Source organism: Rhagoletis zephyria, unplaced genomic scaffold, assembly GCF_001687245.7.
Source record: "Rhagoletis zephyria isolate East Lansing unplaced genomic scaffold, Rhagoletis_zephyria_1.1 Rzeph_scaffold_00057, whole genome shotgun sequence".
Taxonomy (NCBI): domain Eukaryota; kingdom Metazoa; phylum Arthropoda; class Insecta; order Diptera; family Tephritidae; genus Rhagoletis; species Rhagoletis zephyria.
The window spans coordinates 41,302-54,242 of NW_016157141.1; the positions used below are offsets into that span (position 1 = coordinate 41,302).

The following is a 12,941-nucleotide window of genomic DNA, read 5'->3' on the forward strand; positions in this document are numbered from 1 at the left end:
TGTGAATAATTTTTTAGGGGATTATTTCAAAGTTGTCAAAATATCGGAAATATTTTTATTTTGCAATTGTTTCTACGCCTTTTCATTAAAAAGTAACATTTTAAGAGCCGGTTTCAAAAAGAAAGGCTTACTATTTTATAATATAAACTATGCCAGTAGAAGAAGCAAATGAGAGCAAGGCGCAAAAATTGGCTGCCGCACGGAAAAAGGTAAATACATAAGTGACACGTCATAGAGTCAGTCTGGTTATGGCAAAATTTTGATGAGGGGTGGAAAGTGGGAGTTTTTTCTACTGATCTCTTGGAGAAGAAAACCGAGTAAAACATGTACTTTATTTATAGCTAAAGGAATATCAGAAACGCGCCGCTGTAGATAATGTGGCTTCCAATGTCGCAACAGCTTCATCTACAGAATCGCATGCAAGTAGTATTGCCGGAGGCAGTATATCGAGCAACATATCTGAAGCTTCAGATTGTGATCTATCCAATAACGGCCACGACAGTGTGAACACAAATGTGGCATCTGCCGTGGCCAACATAGCTACTGCAGAGAATTCAGGGGAACCTATTGCAGTAACATCAATAGCAAATGAAAATGTCGTAACTGCCGTTCCAGCAGTATCTTCACCCGCACCGCCCACTGCCGCTAGTTACTTCCAAACGCCAGTGGCGCAAGGCACGCCAACAACAATATTAGATAGCTTTGCTGCACAGCACGGTGCGTCAACTGCTGTTACTGCGGTTAAAGAAGTAGCCGCTAATCCAGTACAGCCTCAAAATGTCAACGCAATTCAAGTGCTTATAACTGAGAAAGCTACGCTGACAACAGAATTAAATAAATATCGTTGCCTCTGCCGTGAACGAGAATTGGAAGCGGAAGAATTGCGTACACAGCTGGATGCAATAACAAGACGCCAAGACGAAGTGTTGAATCGTTATCAAACACAGCAACAAAACTTGGAACAATTACGTATTGCTAACGCTGAGTTGCAAAATAAATTGGCACAAGCGAATGCAAAACAAGACGATCAATCGGCTCATCTGGATGAACTGAAAAGGCTGTTAGATGTAATGCAGCAACGTGCTACCGATGTTGAACATCAGTTCAAAGAAAAGTCAAATGAATTGGAAATGGCGCAGCTGCGCATACGTCAGTTGTCGGATGAAGCGAATATTAACCAAGACGACAATCGTATAGAGACCTTGACGCAGACGCAATTTATGTACGAGCAACAGATTAGAGACTTACAAGTAAGTTAGATGTAGAAGTATTTGAAGATGTTTACATTATTATGATTACGCATTTCTTACAGGCTATGGTGCAACAATTGGCGTATGACAAAGAACAAGCGAACAATCAGTACCAAAGCTACGTGCAACATCTGAATGCAGAGATAAGTACCTTAAGTGAAAAGAATACAGAATTAATGGATGAGTACACGAAACAGCAGGAACGCGAACGCCAACTGGTTGATCACATAAGTGCACTTGAGAAGGATATACAGAAGAACCTGAGTCGGCAGGATCAGCTGAAAAAAGAGAAAGAACAGGTGAGTTGGAATGTTGCATATTATGCAGTGTAAATTTAAAAAAAAAAAAAAACTTTTATAAACTGGTAGGCAACCAACCAAAGCACTGAGAAGCGCAACGGAGAAGTAGAAAAATTAAAGGAACAAATAAATGATTTTGAATTGGAACGACATGAATTCCAACTAAAAATTAAGTCACAAGAAGATCGTCTAGAAAAGCTAAACGGTGAATTGCAGGAGAAACAAAGAAAATTGGAAGAAATGGAAGAGTATATGCACAATTATGCTGCCGAACAGCCAGACAAAACAAAGTTGCTAGCCACAATGGAATCCGATAAAATTGCCGCTTCGCGTGCACTTACCCAAAACGTCGAATTAAAGAAGCAACTGGACGAGTTGGAGCTTCGTTTTGTACAATTGACAAATGACAAAGCAGATTTAGTGAACAAATTGGACGCGGAAGAGCATGCCAATCGCGAAATGCGCGCAAACTATACTGAAATGGAGGAACAATTACGTAGTATAGATGAGCGTTTCAAATTTAAGGATGAGGAAATGATACGACTTTCACACGAAAATATGGAGCTAACCAATCAAGCGGTAGAGTTGCAGAAACAACTTGAATACTATCTCAATCATAGGGTATGATTGATTACATATATGCTTAAAATATTTTATAATATTGAACTATTGGTTTTTAGACTGGCAGCGAGGATTTAGCATCAGCAGGTTATCACCTTGAAGAATTCAATAAGGAGGACCATATACACGAGCATCGACACGAGCACGGCGATCATTTTGACAGTGATAATGAAACAAAAGAAAATAAACACAACGGGTGTGATGGCGAACATGAACACGAACATTACCATGATCATGCACACGGACAAAGTCGCGCTCATGAACATAGAGATGATCACGAATACACCCAACATCATCAGCACCAGCATGAACCAAAGCATGTAAAAAAGTTTTCCAACAGCAGCAGCAATACAAGCACTCCACATCTGCCTACCGATGAAGCGGTTGGGAAATTGGAGAAACGTTTTACGCGCCTTATGTCACAAGTGGCCGATCTGACCGATGAGAAGCAACGCTTGGAGCATTTAGTGCTGCAGCTGCAAGGTGAAACTGAGACCATTGGCGAATATATTACGCTGTATCAGACACAACGGCGCATGCTGAAACAGCGTGAATACGAGAAGGCTGCACAAATGCAGTTGTTACAGCGCGAACGTGAGCAATTGCGCGAAAGAATCGCTTTGCTGAATAACCTAGTGAGCAGTCTTAGTGCCGATCTGCCACAGCGCATGCCAATAACGGAGCATTTTAATGCGATTGCAGTGGATAGCAATGCCAACGCGGCTAAAGATGCTGAGGGTGTGGCCACAACACCATTGATTGCCGAAGCCAGCGAAGCGCTTGAGGAGCAGCAAACACAACAACAGGAGCTATGCAACCCTGCTGAGGCGCAAGCCAATGAGAAACTGACTGCGTCCGAATCGCGGCAGATACTCTCGAAAATTCAGGATATCATTTCAGAAATAAATGAGAATACACAACACATTCCTGATGTTGCTGCGACACAAACCGCGGATCATCTGAAATGTTGTCTTGGCAAAATTGAAGTTGTCTAGAGAACTCTTGATTATAGCTAGCAGGTATGCGCATTTGTTTCTATATGTCTACATATGTATGTGCATGCTGAGGAGTGGCAAATATGTAAGGATATATGTTACTTGTATTATTTTGTATGTTAGCCGACTTATTGAGCTTTTATGTAACGCTTTGTTATGCTATGTATATTAATATGCCTTGGAGCGATCTAAAAAAATTGAACGATTTCAACTTTTTACAGTTAGTTACAATGTTGAAATAAATTTTAAATAAAATAATTGCATTACATTTTATCATTTTTGTGCCGTAACGAAAGTCTTTTGTTTGTTAAAAATTAGAGCCGATCAAATTTTGTTGGTGTAGAGAGCAAATGTATCGTGTGCGGCCATACAAGAGATGGAACGTTTCCGTCCAATCGTATCACATGACCAAGCCAGTGTAGCCGCTCGTGTAGCCGTTGCACTCTAACCTTAAGATGTACGAGTAATTCTGAGCAAATTTTCCGAAGAAACCATAGGTTTGGAGTTCGCCAAATTGCGGAAATAGGTTCAAATAGGCAGTGGCTTAATTTTGTTTAATATCATGCCATAAAGGGTTGTTTAGTATGAGGAATCCATTTCTGGCCTTATCTTCTACTTATAAATTTCACCAGGGGACGAAAGGTTAAAATTTTCACATATAACTATTATTTTAAGACTTATAAGTATAATAGAAGTCTTTTCATAATAATTATCAGTGAGATAAATATTTTTAAGTCTTCAAAGACTTTTATTTGAAGACTTGTCATAGTAATCGTCTTGTTATTTATAGTATAAGTATAATAGAAGTATTTTCATAATAATTATCATTGAGATAAACATTATTAAGTCTTCAAACACTTTTATTTTGAGACTTATTTTTTTTAAGCCAATTATGAGTGCGAAAAAATTTTGTATAAAGTCCCGAACGGGTCCCAAACTAAGCTCCCCAACTAGTCCCGAACTGAACCCCACCTAACTCGGAACTGGTTCCCAACTAATGCTGAAATGCTCCTGAACAAGTCCCGTCATTTAAGACTTAAACCATTTTTTTGCCAATCCAATCGATTTCGATAATTCTATTCGCTTTGGAAAGGTAGTGTCTCAGAGGTGGTCCGATACTAATCTGGTTTAGATCCGATTATTGGATCATTAAATATATATATACAGTATTGGCCAATACAATAGCACCCCCATTTCAAAGTGATATTGTTTGCCACTCATGTTTATTTATTTATTTTTAAGAATTTTCAATTAAAATACAATTCATTCTCTCACAAAACTCACATAAACTCAAGTTTAAAACTTTTTAAAAGACCGCAAAAAGGTGCAACAAATTTTCTCCCAAATTTCAAACTTTCTTCTCAGAAGCGGTAGAATTTTTTTGAATACAGTTTTATAGCCCATTCAATTTTAGTCTAATAATGTGCCAGTTTCAAGTGGCTAAAAATTACCGTTGATTTTTTAGAATTTTTTTCGCCGAGGATGTTGTGGGTTTCTGCCATATAAAAATAAATTGTGTTTAGTCGTTATCAAGGCGAATTCATATAAGGTGGTATCAATTCAACAAATACAACAATTACTTGTATTTTGTTATTGCTTTCAGCGGGTCATTGTCAAATTTCAGCAATTCTTCTCCGAATTAAAAAGAGCGACAGAAAATGCGAACACTCTCACGTTTTCACTCACTCACTAGCAAAATATAAAATTTTGACAATCAAACGCTACTCACGGCTGATTAAACAACACCACCTTATATAAATTCGCCTTGGTCGTTATATGGAAGCANATGCGAACACTCTCACGTTTTCACTCACTCACTAGCAAAATATAAAATTTTGACAATCAAACGCTACTCACGGCTGATTAAACAACACCAACTTATAACTATAAATTCGCCTTGGTCGTTATATGGAAGCAAATTAGACAAAAAAAATTAAAAAAAATCAACGGTAATCTTTAGCGACGTGAAACTTGCACATTATTGGACTAAAATTGAATGCGCTATAAAACTGTGTACTCAAAAAAATTCTAGAGCTTCTGAGAAAAAAGTTTCAAATTTAAGGGAGTTTGTTGCGCTTTTTTGCGGTCTTTTGAAAAGTTTAAAACATGGGTTTATATGGATTTTGTTAGAGAATGAACTGTATTTTAATTGAAAATTCTTAAAAACAAATAACTAAACATAAGTGGCAAACAATATCGCTTTGAAAGGGGGGTGCTATAGATATGCCCAATACTGTATATATTTTTTTATATGAGAATTGAAGTCGGTTTTTTTGCTAAAAATTACTTGTTTAATTATTATTACATACATAAATAAACAAAATGTGCAAATAGTACAAATGAATTAAAACTATTAACTATGCTGATGATGAAGTGCACTATCTACGAAATAAAATGTTCAACGTTTTTTTGGTCTTCTTTTTCCACTGTCACTGCGAAGCTTTTCTTTTAAACTTGGTTCTGCCAAGGCTTTTGGCGCACATCTGCGCGATGGACGCATCGTTTGGCAAGTTGAGCTAAAGGAGTATAATTCAGAATTTTCATTACTTCTGTTTTCTGAATCCGCTTGGGCTCTTTTGTGGCAAGGTGTACTAGAGCATAACTCCTGGAAATCCCCCAGTGACAATGTAGTTATACCTAAGAGGGGATCTGTTGATAAATAAAAATTCTATTACAAAATTGTATTGTTATATGTCTTCATACCATGTTCCTGTTCACCATAGTATTTTCTTACATCTACGCTCGAGGGCTCTTCTTCTGGTCTTATTACATTTTCTATAAGGGCTTGTAAAAAATATGTGTTTTACATTTAAAATCGAAATATGTACATATAAGTATATGTATGTATATGTGTTTTCATATGAGCACTTTTACCTTCATTAGCAAAGTGAACATCATTTTTTTGGGGCTCGTGTAGCCGTTGCACTCTAACCCTAAGATATCGGTTTAAGTTCTCATTTTGGAATGGATTAATTGTTTGCCCATTACTATTAGTTAATTCGCGCAAATCGTTTGCGCTACGTGACACATGTAAAGTACAATGCAGTATATTGGTCAAGTCATCTTCTACATCACCCTCACTCAAATGACTCGCCGATTGTTGTCTGTCATCTAAAATAATACAAAATAATCACATGAACATTAGATTCATATACAATTTACTAACCTTGTTCAATATTACGCGCAAGCTCTATTGAGTTTTCACTGTCATTCCGTAGACGTTGCCCTTTACCGTGCCTAGTTGCAACGCACGCTTTGGGATCTCTGTGCTCCACATTCAAATTTGTTACATCTCTTATTGGTTGTCTGTTGGACTCCTCATAAGTCTCATTGTGCTCTTCACCTTCATCCGTTTCTTTTTCCTCTTCCTCATTGCCTTCTCGAATGCATCGCAACTGTGCATTTTCAAAAGTCTCGTCGTTATCGACGTCAATAACATTTAATGAGTTATCCAAATCCATGTCACTTCCGCTTAGATTTTCGTCTCCAACCACAGGGCCCGTCTCATGTTCCTCTTCAATTGCATTGTCTTCGCGTTGGCGGCGTGTTGGCGACATATGTACTACACTTCGTTGGCGGCATACTGCACTTGAGCGTCGAAAGTCTGAAACAAGTTGTGTGCTTCTACGACGTGTGCTATTACTTTGTCCGCGGATGCCGACATGAGAATTCAAGCTCTGTGCAGATTTGTCATGGCCCAGTAGCTCCAATACATTAACGTTTTCGTCGATCTTACGTGCAAACGAAAGAAAATTTTGTGACCAAAATGAAAGCAAACTGTCGCGGTAATCACGTTCTGCCTCAACTTGAACGCGACGCTGTTCCATCAATTCGCCGCGCATTTTCACCAACTCTGTTTGGTATGCGGATAGAGTTTGTTTTAATTCTCGATTAGCATCTATTATTTCTTTATTTAATAGCTTGTAGTCGCCCATATCTTGCGAAAATTGCTTTTGCCAAGATGAGAGTTTTTAAATAAATGCCGTTTACTTGGCGCCCTTAACGAAAACCGCAAACGCCAACCTGAATTTACATACGCTCTTTTATTATATACTCAAATGACTGCGCACCTTTTATAGCTGAAGGGAGAAAAGCCTAAATAATAATTTTAATGTATCAACACACAAATTATCATATTTACTTACAATTGGGCTGAAAAAAATGTAAATCGTCGAGCGTCCGCCTCAAATAAATTTTCAAATGATTGAAAACAAGATAAAGACAACCACAGGGTTGCATTGAGGGTAAAAGCTTGAAGGACTGTTTATTGAATGATTCAATCATTAATCATTCAAAGAACGTAAATCTATAACAAAGAACGTAAATCCATTACGTTCTTTGTTCTTGCACGTTGAAAACAAAACTTAACTAAGAAGAAGTATTTTGTCAAATTAAGGGAAAACAGACGAAATATGTAAAAATTAAGTTGGTAGAGGGTGATTTTGATAATATTGAATAATCTCCCATGAAAATTTACAAAGATCGATCCGTTTTAATCGGAAGATGAAATTAAATGCGTATTACAATTCGAATAAAGCTACATCACAATTTTATAATTGGAATAATTTATATAAATTCTCAAATAATAAGTCAGTTTCACGCTAGTTCTTTTAAAGTAAATTTCTGCATAACATTTAGATATCTACTATTTGTATGTTTCACAGCGTGCTTTCGATAAACATCGACTTCACATCACTGCGGTTGTTCTGGCTATTTCACACAATTAACAAGAAAATTATACTTTATTCTTTTGCATAATCATGCAATGAAAATAAAAATTACATAAACGGATGATCAAACTTGACATTATTTAATAAAAATGTAATTTTTCCAAAATATCGTAAAGAAAAATCGATACATTTTCACACTCGTTTTGCTATATCGTAAACTAAGTCGAAACTACTTAGTAGAAGTCTGAAATGCGACTATGAATAGAATTAAATTTTAAGTTGGTACTTAAGTCCCCTTTCAGATTTCGCATTCTCTTTTGCGTTTTCTATTTGCTTCCACACGCGTCAACTTTAATTGAATTCAAGTCCTTAGTTCTTTAAATGGGAAGCCATAAACGTTCTCTGAGGCGAAAATCAAAAATCTGCTGCGGGCAGGCAAAAGGGAGACGAACTACTCATCTCAACCTCTCAGATACGGTCCAAAGCGTCGCGGCCCATTTTCAAAGTAACGAGTTGTCGCTTCTTATACATTTACGTTCTTTGGTTCTTTGTTATAGATTTACGTTCTTTGTTATAGATTTACGTTCTTTGTTACAGTTTACGTTCTCTGACAAAATGCAAAATTACAAAACTTTTGCAATTAATTGGCATCCATTTTTTGTTATTCTCCTTCACATCAAATTTGACAGTTAACTCTTTCTGTGTTTTAATCGTTATTTCGCCAACGGAAGGTTCGTGCTGTGTGGAATAAGTTAACTTTTTAATAAGTACCCGTTTCAAAAATAATTAATTCCTGATTATAAAGTGTTTTTTGAGCAAACAAAAACAGGTGTCGCATAGCAATAAAACACAAAAATGAAAGCGATGGAAAAAAGCACAGTTGTGTGATCAAAAGGTGGTAGCCAGAGATATGCAAAAACGAGTTGACTCGTCAGTAGGAAAAAAGAAGTAGGCGAAATCATGATAAAAATGGGCGAATGCGTTTAAGATTTCAACAAATAACATATTTTGCAATACAAAAGTAGCACATACATTATTAAGCTTGTTGTACCAAATCTCTTGAATGTTCCCGTGAAAAATTGATGCATTTGTACGAGAGAAAAAAGAAATCTTCGCATATGATGACGTTTCGTGACGACGAGTAATCAAATCGGACCAAAATATACAAAAAAATTTATTACATATTTTCATATGTATGTGCTAAGTTGTACAGTGCGTACTGCGTGTCAAAAAAAATCCAAAGTGTTGGAGTGAAATAAATAAAATAAGCGTTTTACTCGTGATCAGCGCGTGCTAAGTGCAAAAGGTCGCTAAAAAACCCGATACAATTTTGCTACGTGCGGACGCGCTAATAACAGGAAGGCGACATACCCATATCCTTGCTTCCAGGTAATTGGTTATTCTGTACACTAGCCTCTTCCAGGTAATTGGTTATTCTGTACTCTAGGCTGTTCCCGTACTCCAGGAATTAGTCGGCACACCATTAAAATGTCAGTATTATCTTCCGTACTAAACATGATTAACTCTTGGAGTACTGAAACAGCCTTGATACGTTTTTCTTTTTCAAATGCACTGATTTAGTCTTAGTACTTTGATTTGTGCGCGCATTCACACAAAAAATAGTTTTAAAACTTTTGTTTGCGCAATTACTTCCTTATGACTAATCCTATTAGCGGGAGCTCGTTGACATCTACAGTCGCGTAACCCAGAAAGAGTACATTGTCGCCAGCTAGAGCAGGCCACCCTCCACATGTTGAAAAGTTAGATGGTGGTTGCGCAGGAGGTGGGTTGTTTACATACAATTGCGTGTATGATACATACATATGTATCATACTTATGAGGCAGCAAAGACGCCAATGAAGCGTATGATGCGCAGTACCAAAATGCTAGCAATGATTGTAAATAGTACTTAAATAAGTACATACACAATATTGGGGAAGCTTTGTTTTATGCTTTTCAGCACTTTCCTACATTCATACAAGCAAACTTTATTTGTACAGTAGCAATTTTGTTGTGCATTTCTTTTAAAAAAATGTCCTTTCTCTTTAGCATTTTAAGTGCATGCAGCACTTTGCTCGACAAAAAAGTCTTAAAAGCTTGTATGTTGTTTGTAGTTAAATTGCTACATACATATGTATGTACATATGCAAGTACTGGTATGAGTTCAATGTCGTTCAAAGAAGTTGGAAACAAAGAAACCCCATGCAGATACATAATAATGCATGTGTCTATATTGTATAAAGTGATACCTATAAACTTGCATAAGTACATAAATCTTTGGATGCCCAGGATTTGCAGTTGGCGATGAGTCACTTGAAGTTTTCCGAGGTTTTGTCGGAAAAAGATGTACCTTTTTGCAGGTATTTAATAGATAATATAAAAAACTTTTTTGTATAAGCTTTAGTTTTATTTTTCGCTATTCATTCTGTTGTGCTTTTTTCTTATCTTATAAGCGTCACTATGCATTATCTATATTTTTGCTAAACCTACTTTTTGACGATAAGATATACTTTAAGGTATGGTTCGATGCTACATTGTTCGCTTCTATTTTATGGCATGTGCCTAATATGTACATAGGTATTTACATACATGTATGTATGTGTGTACATACATCGGGGGGCTTAAATGATCTGTCACCTGTATCTGAACGCTTCTGTTAAGTCATCGTTCATTTTAATCATCCAAAGTGTAACGATTGGCACATGTATTGCAGACCATCTACCGTCTACCATCGACGTTTTGCAATATCACTGGCGAAATGTAGAAATACAAATATTTTGGTATATTTATGTATCATAGGGCTATCAAGCTATACTCTCTAACTAATATTATTTTGACACTGCAAAAGGTGCCAACCAATCGGAATTCCGACAACGTCACAGCTGCGTTTCGACGATAAATCTAGTAACTTAGATTGGAAATTAGAAATAAACTTAGGAAATTGTATAGATGCTGCATTTTTGGACTTCAAGCGAACTTTCTAAACAATAGATAGCGATATTCTATTAGAAAAAAATGGAGCGGTATGGAATTGAAGATTTTTGAAAATCAGTGGTTAAAGAGTTACTTAAACAACATTTGACAGTGCACCAAATTCTCTGAAAACGTCTCGAGCCCTCAATCAATACTGTAATGTGTACCCCACGGCGCAGTGCTTGGTACTTTACTCTTTCTAATATACATAAATTACGTTTGTTCCACAAGCTACTCGAAGTCACTTCGAGTTACACACGCGTTCGTTCCAAAAGTAAGTTTTTTTTGAACTTTGCTCGAGTTTTTGTTGTTGTTTTGTTGTAGCAGCATACAAATTCACCAAAGAGTTTTTGAAAAGTGTTGCTGGAGAGACAGTCCTTAGCCAAATCTAAATCTGGGTCGTTCCGGTTACGTAGACCCGACCATGATAAAAAAATAGGAAGGTAGAACCGTTGAGAGGAATTCTTCAAATTCTTGGCGTTTGCAAGAAATTTAATTTTAAAATTTTACACACAAACATTCTCATTTTCTATCTCAAACAACAACAACTTTGAACAATTCCATGGTGGAATAATAACAAGGTGTTGTCAGTAGCGACGTGTTTGTTGTAATTTTGACAAAGTCGGCATGCTTTTTTTCAGTGCTACCGATCTTAATTTTTATACTACTATTCGTTGGGAAATAGTATCCAAAATGTTCCATTTTAGTAATTCGTTTTATCGCGATTTTTAAAGAACTTGGTGTTTTCAGAACGATATTAATATTTAAAATTGATGGATTTGTATAATTTTTGTCCTCAAAATGTAAAAAAAATAAAAGATATCGTGGTTATCAATGGAAAAAGACGTACACAAAAATCGTATGGAAAGGCGGTTTTTTATATTAAATAACTCCTGCTGCATTGTCATAATATTGAGCCAAATGAACTACTGATACACTAGAATAGAGTGGCTGCATGGCTAAATTAGAAATTCGCTTATATTATCGATATTTATGTATTTCAATCTATTTAAAAAATCATTTACAGTCTTATAGTAAATTGCCTTATTTTACCGCCTTTACTTTTTTAAAGTTACAATATGTCCAAGCTGTACGGAGCTGCCGATACAAACTTATATTCAGGCTTATAAGCCTGTAATTATACATTTTTCTACATTTAATTTGAAACATTTAAATTGAAAATATGCACCAACGGATTAAAAGTAATAAATAATTAATACCTTTTCTACTACTTTAACATGCGTGACCGGAATAGACCTGCCGAAAAAGTGAGGTTAAGTAACTGACAACACCTTGTTATTATTCCACCATGGAACAATTCCTTTTTTTTACTCTCAATTTTATATGTTTTTAAAATGTTGGCAAACTTCAAAAAAAAAATCATGGCCGACGAATTGAGAGAACGGTTTAACCTTACTATGTTTTTATCATGGACCCGACTGTCGTGGGAACGCTCGAGGTTTTCTACAAGTAGCTAGTGGAACAAACCTATTATATGGAAGATATACTACAGGGAGTAAAAATTTTCCAATTCGCTGATGACACGTTAGCTTTGTTCCACAAGCTTTCCGGGCTGTTTCCGTAATTAGAGTGTAATAATAAGTTACTCTCTCATAAGAGTCAAAAATGTTTCAAAACGTACAAAAAGTGCCCAGAGCGTGAGGAAGGCAAAAAACAAACTCTTACTTTCCTGCGAGCAGCTGCAACAAAGATTTTATGTGCATTTATCTTATGTGGCGAATAAAATGAGCAAATATCCACATTTTCTGAAATTCTAGTAGTATTTTCGAAGTTTGTGTTTTATAAAATTTGATTTCGGATGTAAACAAACAACAGCTGTTTTGGCAAGTTTGAACTTGCACATTTGTGCCCGGGAAAAAAAGTCCGGGCTGTTTCGAAGAAGACATTTACGATCCAAAAGTGGAACGTAATCGCTCTTTATTACACATTTTTATAGCGTGAAGAACGCTTTCTGGGCTGTTACGGGCACCCGCGGGATTCGGCGGTCTCGTGTGGAACAAACCTGTTATTGTACACGACCGGAGATTCATATCGGGATTAAACTATATAATTAGATATATCTATATAACTATATAATAAGATATATCTTATTTCAAAATGTATATTCAACAA

The 12,941-nt window shown here is 36.3% G+C and overlaps 3 protein-coding genes across 14 annotated transcripts in view; 2 read left to right on the top strand and 1 right to left on the bottom strand.

Annotated features, from left to right (window-relative positions):
• LOC108369141 (Golgi matrix protein 130 kD) lies at nt 1-3,423 on the top strand. Its single transcript, XM_017624143.1, has 5 exons — nt 1-209; nt 342-1,250; nt 1,313-1,549; nt 1,619-2,170; nt 2,230-3,423. Exons 1-5 carry the CDS (start codon nt 150-152, stop codon nt 3,163-3,165), a joined length of 2,694 nt encoding a protein of 897 aa, XP_017479632.1. The 5' UTR covers nt 1-149; the 3' UTR covers nt 3,166-3,423.
• A 2,016-nt stretch (nt 3,424-5,439) lies between these two features.
• mei-S332 (meiotic from via Salaria 332) lies at nt 5,440-7,414 on the bottom strand. 5 transcript variants are annotated; one of them, XM_017624251.1, is made up of 5 exons: nt 7,311-7,414; nt 6,332-7,244; nt 6,040-6,276; nt 5,869-5,949; nt 5,440-5,814 (listed from the first exon to the last, which is right to left on the bottom strand). In XM_017624251.1, the coding sequence occupies exons 2-5, from the start codon at nt 7,098-7,100 to the stop codon at nt 5,564-5,566; spliced, it is 1,338 nt and encodes a 445-aa protein (XP_017479740.1). In that variant the 5' UTR covers nt 7,101-7,244; nt 7,311-7,414; the 3' UTR covers nt 5,440-5,563. The 5 variants fall into 5 exon arrangements, with proteins under 5 accessions (XP_017479740.1, XP_017479769.1, XP_017479751.1 ...); XM_017624280.1 differs by having other exon boundaries at nt 5,440-5,802; nt 5,869-5,940; nt 6,332-7,260; nt 7,311-7,405; XM_017624262.1 differs by having other exon boundaries at nt 5,869-5,940; nt 6,332-7,260; nt 7,311-7,405.
• Nucleotides 7,415-8,551: 1,137 nt separating this feature from the next.
• Vrp1 (Verprolin 1) overlaps nt 8,552-12,941 on the top strand; it is a 74,106-nt gene continuing 69,716 nt past the window's right edge. For all 8 annotated transcript variants that reach the window (XM_017624156.1, XM_017624187.1, XM_017624177.1 and 5 more), the window contains exon 1: nt 8,552-9,224. The gene's annotated coding sequence lies outside the window, so the exon portion shown is untranslated. The remainder of the gene's footprint in view (nt 9,225-12,941) is intronic.